The following is a 16,640-nucleotide window of genomic DNA, read 5'->3' on the forward strand; positions in this document are numbered from 1 at the left end:
AGCTCAAGGCGAGCGCTCTACCACTTGAGCTACAGCGCCACTTCCGGTTTTTCTGGTGGTTTATTGGAGATAGGAGTCTCACGGTCTCTCCTGCCCAGGCTGGCTTTGAACCGCGATCCTCAGATCTCAGCCTCCTGAGTAGCTAGGATTACAGGCGTGAGCCACCAGCGCCCGGCTAGAAAGTGGACATTTAATTAGTCCTAACTATGTATCATGCTGGGTCCATGCTAAGCCGTTCCTAAATATTACCTAATTTCCCAAGTCTTTAGGCAGCTGCCAAGCGGCACTCTTTCACTATCAGAGAGGCAGGAGCATCAATCAACTGGAAAATAAATATGACTGGGGACAGGAAGGCAGAGCATTAGCACTTAGAGAAAGAACTAGACACATCTCGATCATGAGGGAACAAACTGGTAATAGCCCATGGCACGGAAAGGCCACAATAGACATGTCTCTATCAACATTTCCCCTGCTACATGCAACTTACCCCTGCAGCAAAGCCGAGACTTCCATCTAGGATCCGCCTCTGAAAAGGAAAAGATGTTTCAATTTTCTAGGGACAAGAGGAGGTATCCTGGGTCAAAAGAAAACCAGAAAGCCCAGGACAACCACTGGCTCACACCTGAGCTGATAAGAGTATCATGGTTCAAAACCAGCCCATGGCATTCTTACTTCCAATTAACCACCAAAAAGCCAGAAGTGGAGGTGTAGCTCAAGTGACAGAGTGCCAGGCTTGAACAAAAAACTCAAGACCATCAACAGTCCCTGAGGGGAGGGGAGGGAAGGGAGGAGCTTTGGTAGTTTATACTTGTAATCCCAGATACTCATGAAACTGAGATTTGAGGATCATGGTTCAAACCCAGTCCAGGCAGGAAAGTCTATGAAACTCATTTCCAATTAGCCACCAAAAAAGCTGGAAGTGGAGCTGTGGCTCAAGTAACAGAGTGCCAGCCTTAAGTGGAAAACATTCAGTCTCCAGGCCCTAAGTTCTAGTCCTAGCACCAATACACACACACACACACACACACAAATTGTTTTTAGTGTCAATCTGTACAAGAACAGAGAAATAAAATGTGGAATGTACATACAATGGAATATTCTCAGCATTAAAAATGAAGTAAATTCTGGCACAAAGGACATCTCGAGTGAGCCCAAAGGACATTACAGTAGTGAAATGGGCCAGCCATGTGCACAACTCTATACCCAGTCAACAACAATGTATCATCCTCTCATCCTCTTCCTGCCCCAACAACCTTCATTCTCCTGTCTATTTCTGTGAACGATGACATCTCTGGGCATCCTGGCCCTCCAAGTTGCCAGGCTGTGTAGTTTGAACTGATGGGTTGGTTCCAACCACCTCCAAGAGATGAGGAGGCAGGCAGTGTGTGGAGACAGGATCTCATCATTGAGACTGGCGTCTACATGATTGGTCTTTAATGCAGATGCCTGCCTTGCCAACTTCCTGTTTTCCTTCTCAGATCCATCACTCAGTGGGTCAAAATAGACTGAAGTCAGTTACTCACATGCAATCCCTAAGAGTTCTTTTTTCTTTTTTTCTTTCTTTCCCTCCCTCCTCCCTCCCTCCCTCCCTCCCTCTCTCTCTCTCTCTCTCTCTCTCTCTCTCTCTCTCTCTCTCTCTCTCTCTCTCTCTCTCTTTCTTGCAGTTTTGGGGCTTGAACTCTGGGCCTGGGCACTGTCTGACCCTCAGCTCTTCACCTCAAGGCAAGCACTCCACCACTTGAGCCACAGCGTCACTTCCAGTTTTCTGGTGGTTAACTGGAGATAAAGAGTCTCATGGACTTTCCTGCATGGGCTGGCTTTGAACCTCAATCCTCAGATCTCAGCCTCCTGAGTAGCTAGGATTACAGGCCTGAGCCACCAGTGCCCAGCTTGCCCCTAAAAGTTCTACAGGTGCGAGTTGAACAATGCAGGGACTGGGGACAGAGGGAGCTAGGGGTGGGGAGAGCAGAATCTCAGGCATAGGTGAATGTGGGTTGTACAGGGTGTATGGGGTAGAGGGGGCTATGGGTGAATGTCGAGTTGGGTAGTAGGGATTTAAAGATGTGGGGTGTAGAGGGAGAGAGAGATGTGAGGGATAGAGGTGCACACAGGGCCTGAGAGTACTGAGAGTATGAAGGGGATACAGGAAAGATGAGTGGGATAGGGGTGGATAGGTTAACGGTCTTCAGGGGGAAAGGGAGGTGGGCTATTCTGTACTCACCCAAGGGATGAAAAGCCACAAAAAGCTGCGCAGACGAGAAAGGAAGCAGATCCTTCCCCACCCCCATGGACTGGTCAGTAACACAGCCTACTTCAGGCCTGAAGAAATTACAGGTAAGCAAGGACCAAAGCAATGGGTGAGAGGAGGCTGACTTACTGGTTTCTCACTGCCATCGGCTGTGAGAAGAGAGGCAGGGGAGGGATGAAGGCTGTTCAAAGCCCATGTTAGCAACCAGGTACCACAAGGACAAACCTGACCACCATCACCTGCAAGTGCAGCCAGGGATACTGCACAGAGAGGGCTGGTTTCACAGCCTGTGCCAGGGTCCCCAAGAACTTCTACAACCCAAGTCAAGCCAAAAGTTCCTCACCTGTCCAGAAGAGAATATGAAGACAAGAGCAGCTCCAGCTGCTGTCAGAGCCCAGGTGAAGAAGGTCCCCAGTAAGGCCTGGAATACTGAGCTGTAGCCTTGAAGCATGCTTGACACAGCTGTGGGCAGAAGAGCCAGAGGTCAGCCATCACATGTCCTAGCCCCCCTGCCTGGGTTGGCCTCCATCTGGGGTGGCAGTATGCATGCCTGTCACACTAGGCTGGGATCCCTTGACCAATATCTAACTCCTCAGGTTCCCAGGCACTAGAAGTCATCTAACTCTGAAAGGAGAGGCCACAGAAGGCCAGGCACTGGTGGCTCATACCTGTAATTCCAGCTACTCAGGAGGTTAAGATCTGAGGATTGAGGTTCAAAACCAGTCCAGGCAGAAAAATGTGTCAGACTCTTATCTCCAAGTAACCAGCAAAAAAACAGAAGTAGATGTATGGCTCAAGCAAGAGCAAGAGGCCCTGAGTTCAAGCCCCAATCCTGATAGGAGGGGGGCAGGGGGAGGGGGGAGAGGGACATAGAAGCCTCATAAGAGGTTGCTACGTTGAGAAGTAATTCCTAAATAGAAGAAATCTCAGGCACCAACGGCTCACATCTTTAGTCCTAGCTTCTCCTGAGGATTGCTGGTCAGAGACAACCTACACAAAAAAGTCTGTGAGACTCTTATCTCCAATTAACAAGCAAAAGAGCTGGACTGAAGGTGTGGCTCAAATGGCAGTGAGCCAGCCATGAATGCAAAAGCCAAGTAAGAAGCCCTGAGCTTACGCCCCAGTACCTGCAGCCAAAATTAAAACAAAAATTAAATTTTAAAAAAGCTCGGCGAATGTAGATTGTGTAGCCTGGAGGAAGAAAGAGGGCTCCAGAAGACCTGTCAAACTGTCCTGTCAGTTATCCTGTCTCCTGCAGACACAAGTGGCAGGCTCTAATTCCTCTTTAAACCTCTTCCATCTACTTTCCAATCACCCCTCAGCAGTCCCTGGCTGGCTGCAGGGTAAGTTCCGCTTCCATCTCTCCATGGGCTCTTGGAGCCTAAGTCTCCACTGTCCCCACCCAGGTACCATACCGCAGCTTAATTCTGTGACACCTTCACCAAGCTGCAGCCAGTCCTACCCCGAGTCTCTGCTCATGTACTTCCATCCTGGAATTCCTTCCTTCCATAGCTCCAGCACCAGAACCCAGAGCATCCTGTATGGCCCACCTGATGCCAACTTGCGTAGGGAGGCTTTCCTCAACCCCTCCCATCTGCACACGCACCTCTGCTGCTCGTATGGCCGGGCTCCCTCATCTTTTCTATCCTGTGGCTTAAAAACAGAGGTGATGCTTTTCCACAGTCAGCATTCCTGGCAAACGGGCTTTGCTGACTCAGAAGGAGCCAGCTTACCTGGGCAGGACAGGTGAGGACAAGAAAACAGACACGAATGGCAGCACCCTTGGCCAATGCAGCATCTCATCTGCGATGAAGCTGACCTAAAGCCACTGCCCACCAAGAAAGAGGAGTGTCCTTCCTTCTTGTCTAGGCCCAGAGAATCCCCACCAGAGTTTAACATGCTGAAAATCCTAGTTCTGAAGCCATAGCAAGTTACACCTCTCCCTATGGAAAGTTCCAGAGCAGAGAAAACCACTTGTTGAACAGCCCTGTGCTCTGGTACACAAACACGGGGTCTCAAGACTTCAACTCAAAGGCCTCATTCAGCTACCCCTGGCCTTCAGTACCCACAGGGCTGGCTGGATCTGACCCCACCTGGCCAGTTCTGCCAAGGCTGGCACAAGACAGACAGAAGCCCTGGGCCTGCAAATCAAGAGCAAAGGCACCACCCCTCCTGAGTCTGAATGAAACCAGAGAAGGAGGACAGGGCCTATGCCATGGAGCTTAGCCAGGTTCAAACCTAGGAACGACTGTGGGCCCAGGTGAGGCTCTGCTCAGCACCAGTGCTAGGAAAACTGAGAAAAAGAGCATGTTATGGACTTAAAATGTGGTCCCCTAATCTAAACACAGCCCAACATGGCCTCAATACCAATTAAAGAAAACAGATCATATTTTAGAAGCCACTCTTTGCATCATCATCTTGACAAGTCAGCCTAAAGGAGTGTACTGTGTTTGCTTTTAAACTAAGACATCTGACTAAGCTGGTGGCTTATGCCTGTAATCCGAGCTATTGAGAAGCTGAGAATGGAAGGATCATGGTTTGAGGCCAGCCTAGGCAGTAAAGTTCTCAAGACTCTTTCTCAACCCACAGCTGAGTGTAGTAGCTCGTATGTGTCATCTCAAGATATGTGGGAGGCTGAAACTGGGAGAATCATGATTGCAGGCAGAAAAAGTCACAAGCTTTCATTTCAACCTAAGAAGCTAATATAATGGCACAAACCTATGAACCCAGCAACAACAAGAGGCCTAAATTAGGCAAAGAGTGGCTCAGGGATATGCCTGGGCAGGAAGCAAGATCTCATCATAAAAATAATCAAGGCACCAGGTGCCAGTGGCTCACACATATACTCCTAGCTAGTCAGGAAGCTGAGATCTGATGATGGCAGTTCAAAGCCAGCCTAAGCAGAAAAGTCTGTAAGACTCTTATCTCCAACAGCAAAGCTGTGGCTCAAGTAGTAGAGCACCAGCCTTAAGCAAAAAAAAGCTCAGGGACAGCACTCAGGCCCTGAGTTCAAGCCTCAGTACTGGTACAAAAATAATAACCAAGGAAGAAAGAGCTGAAGGTGTGGCTCAGTGGTAGAACACCAGCCCAGCAAGCACAATGACCTGACTTCAAACCCCATTACTGCCCCCAGAAATAAAATATCTGGAACATTACACACATCACCTACATCTAGCTGCTTGCAGATAAAATTTCCAACATTTCCAAAGACAGGCGCAGAGCTATCACCCTCTGAGTTCTCATCACCTAAGACTGGTCAGAATACAAACACCTTTGGTTCTTTCTGTAGTCCAATGTGCCTTTGATAACTTCTGAAAAGAACCAACAAAGCCAAAGTCAAAGTGGATTCTGTGGGCTAGGGACAGGAGGAAGCCCTCAGGTGCTCCTACTCCCCTTTAATAACTAAGCATCTGAGAAGGGGACACAAAGGAAGTCCAAGGCCACATCCTGTCACTCCACGAGGAACAGCATTTAACAGAGGAGATGCAAGCCAGCGCCCCTCAGAGAAGTCTCTTCCATCTGTTGTTTCAAGATGGTCCAAGAACCCAGCAGCACAAGTGCCCCTTGGGAGCTGCTTAGAAGTATGGAATCTCAGGGGAAACCCCGGACTTCTTCATCAGACTCTTAATCCATTCCTGTGGGGGATCCCTTCTGTAAGAAAATGGGAAGCACCTCACTTACAGGGGACCAACTTCTACCGGACTAAGAGCTGGCAAGTGAGTCCTGCCCTGCATAGGGCTGGCAAGGCCATTATTAGAGTCCCAAGACAACAAAAGGTGTTTCTAACATGGAGACCAGGAAGTGAACCAGCCACTGCACAGCCAAAGCAGCTTGCTCACATAACGGGGCACATATTTCCTCCTGGGCTGGATATTAATATCATAAACTACTATGAATTAGCACAAAAAAGAATCCTTAAAAAAAAAAGCCAATGTCAACAGTAGCTCATGCCTGTCACAGTAGCTACTCAGGAGGATCACGGTTGGAAGCCAGCTGGGGCATAAAAGTCCATGAGACTTCATCTCCAAAAATAGCTAGCAAAGAGCCAGGCTGGCAGCGTGACTGGAGTGGTAGAGCATTCACTAAGCAAGCTAGTGAGTTCAAAGTCCAGTATCACCTCGTACTGGTGCTTACTCAGTGTGGCGGAAATGTGAGGATGAGGATCTGAGGTTTGAAGCCTGCCCAGGCAAGACAAACTATTGAAACTCTTTATCTCCTATTTTTTTTGCCAGCAAAAAAGCTGGAAGTGGAGATGTGACTCGAATGGTATTTGCCAGCCATGAGTGGAAAAGGCAAGCAAGAATGAAAGGCCCCAAATTCAAGCCCCAGTATCAACACAAAAATAAAATAAATAGAAGGCAACACCACTTCATCCACCTGCACATTCTGCTACAGCAGCCCCAGGAGGTGATACTCGCTAAGGAGACATTTGTTTTTCCTTTTCCCTTCCTTTAAACCTGTTGCTCGCCTTGTGAACGTCACCTGGGAAGATGAAATGGTGGTGTTGTTGCAGGGTGGGATGGGGCACTGCCTGGGCCTCAGTGATACACACACACACACACACACACCTGAGCCTGGACCCCCCGCCCCCCGAGTGGAAGCCAGCAGGACTGAGGTGTGGGCGGGTAGGACTTGGACAAGTTCTCCAGCACCCCGCCACTCAAACCAGAGCTGCAGACCCAGGACCTGATTAAGAGATGCCCCATCCCGGGGGGGGGGGGGGTCGCCCAGACCCGCTGCAGGTCTAACCAGATTCCCAGGTTAAGTCCTGGAGTGAGTGGGAGGGGCCTCGATGCAGCTGGACCGCAGCCGCCTCGGCTCCCGGGCCCCCACCCCACCAGGCGGGACGAAGGAGGAGGCCCGAGGCCCGAGGCCCGCGCGTCCTGGCCGTCCGCGGCCCTCCCGGGGGGAGTGGGGTCCTCTCGTGCCCCGGCTGCCCGCAGAGCCTCCGGGGGGGGGGGCTTCCCAGACCCTCCGGCCCCGGGGCGCTCCTCCAGCTCCAGGGCGCATTCTCTTGTACTGCGGGCCCCGGTCCTTCGGCCCCACCGCAGACGCGGAAGGAGGGTAAAGCCGACTCACGAGGGCGCCCCGGCCGCCCCCGGCCGCTTCCATGGGCCCCGCCGGCTCCGCTGCGCCGCCACTTCCTGCTTCCCGCGCACACGTGGCCGCCACAAGCCCCGCCCCCCGGCGCTCACGCGACCGCCGCAGGCCCCGCCCCGACCGGCCGCCAACCCCTCCTGGAGAATAAAGTCTCGGATTCACAGCCCGCGCCGGCCCAGGAACAGATGGGGCGGGCAGAATAGAGTCCTGTGGGCCTATTGCGGGGGCGCCGAGTTGCTGGGACTGATCTCAGTGGCAGAGCTGGGGACTGGGGTTCGAGACCACCTCCCCACCCCAACTCCTCATCTCAACCAATAAGCCGAGTTTTGTGGGTGCACACCTGTGGTTCCAGGTAGGAAGACAGGGTAAACGGCTACCCTGAAAGCAAAACCCGGACACCAATAATCCGGCCGCCGGTGGCACCTGCTTTCTAAGGGACTGAGAGTGAAGGAGAGAACGTTCTCACCAATCAGCAGCGCCAGCATCATCCAGAGAAACCCACGGCCACAGGACACGGGAGAGCCTCTACCACGAATGCTCAGGGGCACCAGGCTGGTGGGCACCGGGACCGGGCAGCAGCTCACCTCCACCCTGGCCCCATGTCTGCCTGTTCCCACACTGGAGACCCCAGACCCTCCTGGGCTGTGGAACGGAATCACCGGCTCATAGCTCAGCCATGACAGTGACGATCTAAGAAAGACTACAGGGAAACCAGTCAGAACGCCAAAGCAAGAAAAGAAAAGAAAAAGTTTCCAATTGCCAGGCACCAGTGGCTCACGCCTGTAATCCTCAGGAGGCTGAGATCTGAGGATCAGGGTTCAAAGCCAGCCTGGGCAGGAAAGTCTGTGAGACTTATCTTCAATTAACATCCAAAAAAGCTGGAAGTAGAGCTGTGGTAGAGCATTCGCCTTGAGTACAAAAGCTCAGGAACAGTGCCCAGGCCCTGAATTCAACCCGAGGACTCACACAAAAATAAAAGATAAAAAAATCATCATGGTAAGTCTTTACCACTGTGAAGCTCTTGCCTAGGATCCATGAAACCTTGGGTTCGATTCCCAGCACTGCAAAAATAAGAGTGGTACAGAACGGAGACTTTACACATAGCATTTTACCAAAAGTCACTGTAATTGGTGAGAATCTGTAGTCTTGCCACATTTTCAGAAAACCTTGGGGACCTGTGATAGATAACGGCTCAAACAGAAGACCTCGTGCTTGGAAGGATGCAAGGTTCTCATGTCTAATTAAAGTGAAGGATGGAGCCCTTGTGAATTCCTCTGTGCCCTCTGTTCCCATGAACAGTTAACCTAGAAAGGCAATTTCCTAAGAACTTGCTGAATGAAACTGTTCAAAATACAGGAGAGAAAAGTCATTCATCATCTTAATCCTTTCAACACAGAGGATGGTTAAGCCAGCCAGATACAGTAGTATAAACCTGTAATACCAGGCAGGCAGGAGGCGTAGATAGGAGGATGGAGGTCTGAGGTCAGCCTCAGGCACTGAGGTCAGCCTCAGGCAAAAACTCAAGATTTATCAGAAAAATAACTAAAGCTGGGGGCCTGGCTCACATGCTAGAGCAACAACCTCACAAGAGTGAGGACCTGAGATCAAATCCCAGCACTGCAAGGAAGGCAAGGATACTTAGCAATAGTAGCTAATACAACAAACTCTTTGTACAATTCACATACACTAATTTTTAAAAACAGAGGGATAGGGCTGGGAATGTGGCTTAGTAGTAGAGTGCCTGTCTAGCATGCATGAAGCCCTGGGTTCAAGTCCTCAGTACCATGTAAACAGAAAAAGCCAGAAGTGGCACTGTGGCTCAAGTGGTAGAGTGCTAGTCTTAAGCAAAAGAAGCTCAGGGACAGTGCCCAGGCCCTGAGTTTAAGTTCCAGATCTGGCAGAGAGAGAGAGAGAGAGGGATAAATAAAAGAGCAGTTAAATTACAGAGACTAAATGAGTGGACGTCTGTGCAGCTAGTCAAAATCATAAACCTTGTAGCAGCCTATGAAATATTTATGGTATCATGTTTTATGAAATAAAGCAATATACAAAAATATGTGCCACTTGGAGTCACAATGGTAAAAAAAAAAAAAAAGAACCCAAGTAACATAAGACCAGAAAGGAAGTCACACCAATTAAAGCAGATCCTCCTGCCTTTCTATAACTGTATGTTCCTTTCATAACTTAGAAGCTTTTTAACAAGGCATAAAATAGACTGTTATACAGAAATTAAGGCTCATTGAGCATACATATTAAGACCAGCAGCAAAACTCAATGAAACCAAGATGTCTAATTCTCAAGCCCTTCAGTCAATAAAACAGAATCTCTGCACTCACATCCAAAGCTGCCTTGTGTACAAAACACCTAGCTCTTTGGAGGGAGTCAGGATCCCTTGAAAATTTACACGGTTCCTTGTAATCAATCATTTTGCAAGAATTTTCTTCCCTTCATTAACTCTTCAACAGGCCAGCTGCAGAATGAGATAATGTTTGCTTGAGAGCTGGAGGCCTAGGGAAGGCACCTCCCTCCCTCCCTCCTCCCTCCCTCCCTTTCTTTCCTCCCTCCTCACACAGTCTCCCCAGCCCCTAGGGCCTGCCTGTCACCACCAGACGCCTGTCAGTGCCCTGCAAAGTTTCTGTCTCTTACCACCAGCTTGGCAGACAGATGGTTGGTGGGGTCTTGGCTCAGGAAAACATTTGAGGCTGGAGGTGCCTTCAGACCTGTATACCCACCACCCACTAGAGACCCAATTCTCTGGTTATCCCCAAAGCCCTCCAAAGCCTCCAGGGAACCCTGAGGTCAAAGCAAAATGTCTGTGCCATCTCAAGGCTCCATTTTTCTCCTAACTCAGCCCCAGAAGTTGGGATTTATGTGGACACAGAGAACCCCCACCGCCCCCCCCACACACACAGATGCTGTCAGGAAGCTGCCTGGTAGGTAGACTTTAGGATGTTGTACCCTAAAGTTGCTACTTCTTGGATGGAGAAGGGTAGAGTGAATTTTTCCATAACGTTCTATGGGGAAGATGGGAATGCATCTCCAATTTTTGTGTTTGTTTTTGAGACAAAGTTCTTGAAATTTAGCTTAGGCTGACCTGGAACTCTGTATGTAGCCAGCTAGTCTCAAATTCACAAACCTTTTGCCTCAAGCTCCAGTGTGCTGAGATTACACATGTAAGCCACCATGCCCGGCCCAGTCCATTTTATTGGCAAAACCTGTTTGTACTGATTTACCAAGCATTGATTATCTAGTATATAAGCAACTCTGTGAGACTGTAACCCATCACCCCCCAAAAAAGATGGTATGGAAGAGATTTATCAAGCCAGTTATTGACAAACACTTCTGTATTTGTGAAACATACATTTTTTGTCCTACTTTTAGTTATCAAAATCTGAAGTTCAGGTTAGTGTGAAAGACCAGGCTGTAGCCTCTAGGCTGCTGCTTCAGCCCAAAGCCACAAAATTGGATTTTAATTTGCTTTTGCCTCATTCAGCTTTTGTAAATATTAATCATTGATAAATGTTATAGGAGGCAGTCCCTTCAAGCTTAGGAAGCCCAGGTTGGAAATCACTGCTGCAGAGAGAACAGAATAAATGAAATACTCTCTCTGGGTTGGAGAAACAAAGAAAGCAATTGTGTAAATATATTCACCTATTCAGTCAGTTAACACCAAAGTCCAAAGTAATTCAAACATCTGTCAAAATCGTTCCTTACATGTACAACAATTAGGTTTTTCAGCCCTCAAGGGAACTGCAATGAATATATGTCATCCCTCTTGTGAGCAGAAAAGATACTTCATAGGTATTTGTCAAAGAAATGAATAGTGATCCACATTCTTTAAGACAATTAATTTAAAGCACTGCAAAGCAAAACTTTTTGGTGAATGATCTCAAAATAACCCTAAACCCAAAATTAATCAAAAGTACACTTAGCTAGCAGGATCTTGTATGATAAGCTGGCTGGGTCCTGGGGGAGCTCACTCCAAGATGATCCTCTTCCCTTAAATGCTACTCATTCTCTTGTCAAGCCCACCCCACTCTGAATCTCTGCTTGCCTAGCTCTAGTTACTGCTTTCGAAGGCTATACTCATGTAGGAGTAGGATTGGGCCCTGGTGCATCCTGGGTAACTGCTCTACCACTGCCCAGTGGTAGATCCACATCCTTAACCAGAGTTCTCGTTTGTTTGTTTGTTCTTATGCCAGTCCTAGGGTTTGAACTCAGGGCCTGGACACTGTGCTTTAGCTTTTTCATTCAAGGCTAGCATTTTATCACTGGAGCCACAGCTGCACTTTTGGCTTTTTGGTGATTAATTGGAGTGTCTCATTAATTTTCTAGGCCTCTTTGAACTGTGATCCTCAGATTTTACCCTCCTGAGTAGTTAGGATTATAGAAGTGGGTAACCAGTGCCCAAGTTCTCATTTAAAGGGGAGATCAGTTTAAACATTCAGAGGTAGAGACCAAATTTGGCCAATTCCACGGAACAAGCAAAGCCATGGAGAGGGGAGTTGTTTGTTTTGTTTTGTTTTGTTTGGGGGGGGGTCCTGTCGTGGGGCCTGAACTCTGGGCCTGGGTGCTGTCCCTCAGCTCTTCAGCTCAAGGCTAGACTCTACCACTTGAGCCACAGCGCCACTTCCAGCTTTTTTTTTCTTTTTGCTTATGTGGTGCTGAGGAATGGAACCCAGGGCCTCATGCATGCAAGGCAAGCACTCTACCACTGAGCTACCTTCTCAGCCCCAAGAGGGGAGTTTTAGAAAGCACATATTCTTTCTGCTTTAATTCATTGTTAAACCCACATGTACCTAGACCCCCGCATCCATCTGGCCATTAATTACATAAAATCTTGTACCTAATTTTTTAAATGATAAATGTATAATTTATATCCACTAAGCATAGAAGCTAAAGAGTTGAATACATGCCCTACTTCTTTTTCTTTTCTTTTCTTTTTTCTTTTGTTATTGTTGTTGGTCATGAGGCTTGAACTCAGGGCCTGGGCACTGTCCCTGAACTCTTTGGTTCAAGGCTAGCACGCTACCACTTTGAGCACATCACCACTTCAGTTTTTTGGTGGTTAATTGGAGATAACAGTCTCACAGATTTTCCTCAGATCTCAGCCTCCTGAGTAGCTAGGGTTACAGGCATGAACCACCAGCCCCTGGCCCTACCTTTTACTACTACCTCTCACAAAACATATTTCCTGGAGAGAAAGAACTTGAGAATTTGATTCAGTAAATAACAAAGTTGCAGAGGTGGGCATGGCCTGCTCCCAGGAGGAGCTGGAGAAGACTCTGGAAGCAGAGAGTAATAGGATCAGAAGAATGAAATGTTAGAGTTGAAGGAGCTCTTAGGTAGAGAATGCAAGTTACAAGTGAGAAACACAAATCTGCTAACAGAAAAGGTGCCAGCTGTCATGGTGCCATGACATCACACAGAAAAGGCTAGACACTAAAAAAAAGAAGCAATATTCACCACAAAGGTGATTTAGAACCTTCCTCATCAAGAACATCCAAAAGGCCCAATCTGACCTTTCCTCTAGGAGTATCTGAAGAATGACAGAGTGACCAATCAAGAGACTCCTGTGAAATTCGGGTCTCTTGGGAAAGAATCTGGGATGAGCAGGACCACCTGATGTCTCCACCCCACATGGCGGGAGTGAAGGAAAGCTGACCATCCATGCATGACCGCAGCTCTGCAAGGGCTTTTCCAAAGCTCACATGAAGAGGAATAGTCTTTCCCCAGGCTGAGGGACACAAAGGCCTTGCTGCCCCCTGCACGGGCTGTGCTTGTGTATTACAGACCCCTCCCAGACCCCTCTCAGGAGCTGGATTAAGATGCAGAATGTCTGGCTCACCTATAATCCTAGTTACTCAGGAGGCCGAGAACTGAGGATCATGTAATTCAAACTCCAATGAGCCAGCAAAAAGCTGGAACTGGAAGTGTGACTCAAGTGGTAGAATGTCAGCCTTGAACAAAAAGTTTGGGGACAAGTTTTTTGCTCAAGGCCTGAATTCAAGCCCTAATTCTGGTGCGTATACACACACACACACACACACACACACACACACACTCACACATACACAAAGTTGCAGCATGGCAGACCCCACCTTGAGTGGATGAATCAGAACTCAGATTCAACCAGATCCCCAGAAAATCCCTGGGCACAATGACATGTCAGGAGCACAGAGTTGTCAGATGGATGGATGCCAGCAGAAAAGTCTAGAACAACATCTTGAACCCAGCAGATGCTTTGTCGTCTGGCCAGGACTTCTCAGCCACAGAAACTATGGTCAGACGATGCCAGACCATTGTTGGTGGGGGCCTGTCCTCTGCACACCAGGCTCCCACCCAGCAGACACCAGCAGCACCACGTCCTGGTCACGACAACCAACAATGTCTCCAACATTGCCCCCAAGTCTCCTGAGGGTCAAAACAATCCCAGGTTAAAAACCACTGTCTTTTTTTTTTTTTTTTGGTCGGTCATGGGGCTTGAACTCTGGACTTGGGCGCTGTCTGTGTGCTCTTCAGCTCAAGGTGAGTGCTCTAGCACTTGAGCCATAGCACCACTTCCGCTTTTCTAGTGGTTTATTGGAGATAAGAGTCTCATGGAGTTTCTTGCCCAGGCTGGCTTTGAACCATGATCCTCAGATCTTGGCCTCCTGAGTAGCTAGGATTACAAGTATGAGCCACAGCCGCCGGGCAAAACCACAGTCTTAAGACCAGATGTGGTGATGCACACCTGTAACACCAGTGACCCATGAGATAGATGTAGGACCATCACTGTCTGAGGCTAGCCCAAGCAAAAGTATAAGACCCGATCTGAAAAACCAAAAAGTTTAAGCAAAAAGGGCGAGGGCATTGGCTCAAATGATAGAGCAATTACCTAGCAAGCTCAAAACTGAATTCAAAGGAAGGAAGGAAGGGAGGGAGGGAGAGAGGGAGGGAGCAGGGAAGGGGGAAGGAGGGAGGGAAGAAGGGGAGGAAGGGTGGGAAGGGAGGAAGGAAGAAAAGAAAAGGAAGGAAGGAAGGGGAGTAGGAAGGGAGGAAGGAAGAAAAGAAAGGAAGGAAGGAAGAAAGGAGGAAGGAAGGGAGGGAGGGCAGAAAGTGAGGGAGGGGGAAGGGAGAAAGGGAGAGAGGGAGGGAGAGAAAGGAAGAAAGGAAGGAAAGAAGGAAGGAAAGAGAAGGGAAGGGAAGAAAAGGGAGGGGAGGGGAAGGGAAGGGAGGAGAAGGGAAGGGAAAGAAAAAAGGAAAAATCCCACTAGCTAGGACAAAGAAGAACCACTTTTACAGAACTAAGAACCAAAAGGGGAAGTGGAGAAGGGAGCTTCTGCCTGCCAGGGAGTTCATTAAAGTCTCAAAAACTAGGCCAGGCTGATCCCTGCAGGCTCCCGGGGTGAGTGAACCGGCTGGGTGACCACGGGCCACCCCTTGTATAAGGAGAAGCCTTCTGTCGGTGACACTAATGAAGACAAGCAGCCCCCAGCTGCCATTAGCTCCTGCCATCTGCCCCTCCACCCACACTGTTCTTTATTATTTAACCCACAGGATGCAAGAAAAGGCCTCCTGCCTTTTGCCTAGTGTACCAAGCTGTCATATTGGGAGCTTTCTATCTGCATTGTTAAAGAAAGAAAGAAAGAAAGAAAAAGACTGTGTGGTTGATGTTAGAATTACCGAAGTAAACCATCTGGCTCAACCTTCAGCCCTAGGGACAGAAGGCACAAAGCAATCCCAAGAGCTCCCCCCCCCCGGGGGGGGGCGTTCTTCTCCCCACTTAGGGAAAACTCCACCATTTACTCTCTGCACAGTCCTCCATGGCCTGGGGACTGCTACAAAAGTGGCTTCTAGCTGTACCTCCAGGCCGGCCTGGGCCTCACCCACCCTCAAAGCATGTTAGGAAGGTTCACTGCTATTGTTTTTTTTCCAATTCTGAGGTGTACTACTATCTCCCCGCTCTTGCCCCCAAGTTACATCTTGAAAATCTGGGTCCATTTCGCAACAACAGGACAAGTGCCCTGAGCCAGGTGACAGGTTAGAAGCGGCCATCATGGCTGATCACCCTCAAAAGCAAAGGTTCTCAGTACAGTGGTGCAGAGAACCCTCCTGGCTTCCAGCAGATTGGTGGCTGTGGAGAAGGGGAAAAGGGGAAGGGAATCGGGTACTGCGGGTATCATGCTTGGGGGGGGGGGGGCGCGGCGCCAGGAAGCTTGACAGGGCTTAGGCACTGTCCCTTAGCTTTTTCACTCAAGGTTGCTGCTCTAGCACTTGAGCCACAGCTCCACTTTGAGCTTTTTTTTTGCTGGTGAATTGGAGCTAAGAGTTTCATGGACTTTCTAACCCAGGCTGGCCTCAAACAGCAATCCTCAGATCTCAGCCTCCAGAATAGCTAAGGATACAGTCTTAAGCCTGTATTCTTAGCACCTGGCTAAGAATTAGATTTTTTCCTAAGTGCATGGAAGTATGGGAGTTTGGGCCTGGTTTTCTTTATCTTTCTTGGAGGTCCATAAAATAACAGTGCATCCTCTGGTTGACAGAATCTTACACTCAATAAAATGGAGGCTCCTGCTCCTGACTTTCCTTGTTCTCAGCTAGATCTCCAGCGATAATAGCTACACCAAGACAAGACTACATCTAGTTTCCATCTATATGCAATGATGTGTTCTGGGCTCTGCCTTGATCATCTCCACTTTTCTCTTCCACAAGGCCCTTCTCAGCATCCTACATTAGTGCTGGTATCTCTGTGGCTTCCCTCTGGTCCTCTGCAACTCTAGCATGTCTAAAATGCAGGAGGGGGCAAGCTAGGTACTCCGGGCTAGGATGGATGTCTTAGAATGCTGCTTTCGTCCCCACAACGAACCAGGGGAGGACCCCACCTTCTTACCTTAGGATAGTGAGACCTCAGCCTGACAAACAGCCCCACTGTCCCTACACCGATGGCCGTCAGCCCACCCACATTTCCACCACATTTTGATGTATTGAATGTTGCCCCCAAAGATTCATATGTTAGAAGCCTGGTAGTACCCAAATGTGACAGCATTAAGAGATGGTGGGAATCTTTAAGAAGTAGAGCTTCGTGGGAGGGAATGAGGTCATTGGGGATGCCACTCCCCAGCAGGGATTAATGCTGGTCTCACGGAGTGAGCTAGTTCCCTTGAGAGAGGTAAAGTAGTGAGGTTGGACTGACTCTGGCTTCTTTTTTTTTTTGGTCGGTCGTGGGGCTTGAACTCTGGGCCTGGGTGCTGTCCCTCAGCTCTTCAGCTCAAGGCGAGCGCTCTACCACTTGAGCTACAGCGCCACTTCC

At 48.9% G+C, this 16,640-nt stretch overlaps 1 protein-coding gene across 4 annotated transcripts in view; it reads right to left on the reverse strand.

Annotated features, from left to right (window-relative positions):
• The window catches only part of Slc39a11 (solute carrier family 39, member 11), a 333,089-nt gene that overhangs the window by 255,992 nt on the left and 60,457 nt on the right, over window positions 1–16,640 (reverse strand). For 2 of the 4 annotated variants that reach the window (XM_013037857.1, XM_013037854.1), the window contains exons 1-3: window positions 7,328–7,396; window positions 2,592–2,710; window positions 488–526 (exon numbers count right to left, since the gene is read on the reverse strand). In XM_013037857.1, coding sequence (XP_012893311.1) covers window positions 488–526; window positions 2,592–2,699 — 147 coding nt within the window. In that variant the 5' untranslated portion in view covers window positions 2,700–2,710; window positions 7,328–7,396. Of the gene's footprint in view, window positions 1–487; window positions 527–2,591; window positions 2,711–5,417; window positions 5,485–7,327; window positions 7,397–16,640 lie in introns of those variants that run through there. The other 2 variants (XM_013037856.1, XM_013037855.1) reach the window with 2 other exon arrangements.

Source organism: Dipodomys ordii, unplaced genomic scaffold (genome assembly GCF_000151885.1).
Source record: "Dipodomys ordii isolate 6190 unplaced genomic scaffold, Dord_2.0 Scaffold7, whole genome shotgun sequence".
Lineage (NCBI taxonomy): Eukaryota > Metazoa > Chordata > Mammalia > Rodentia > Heteromyidae > Dipodomys > Dipodomys ordii.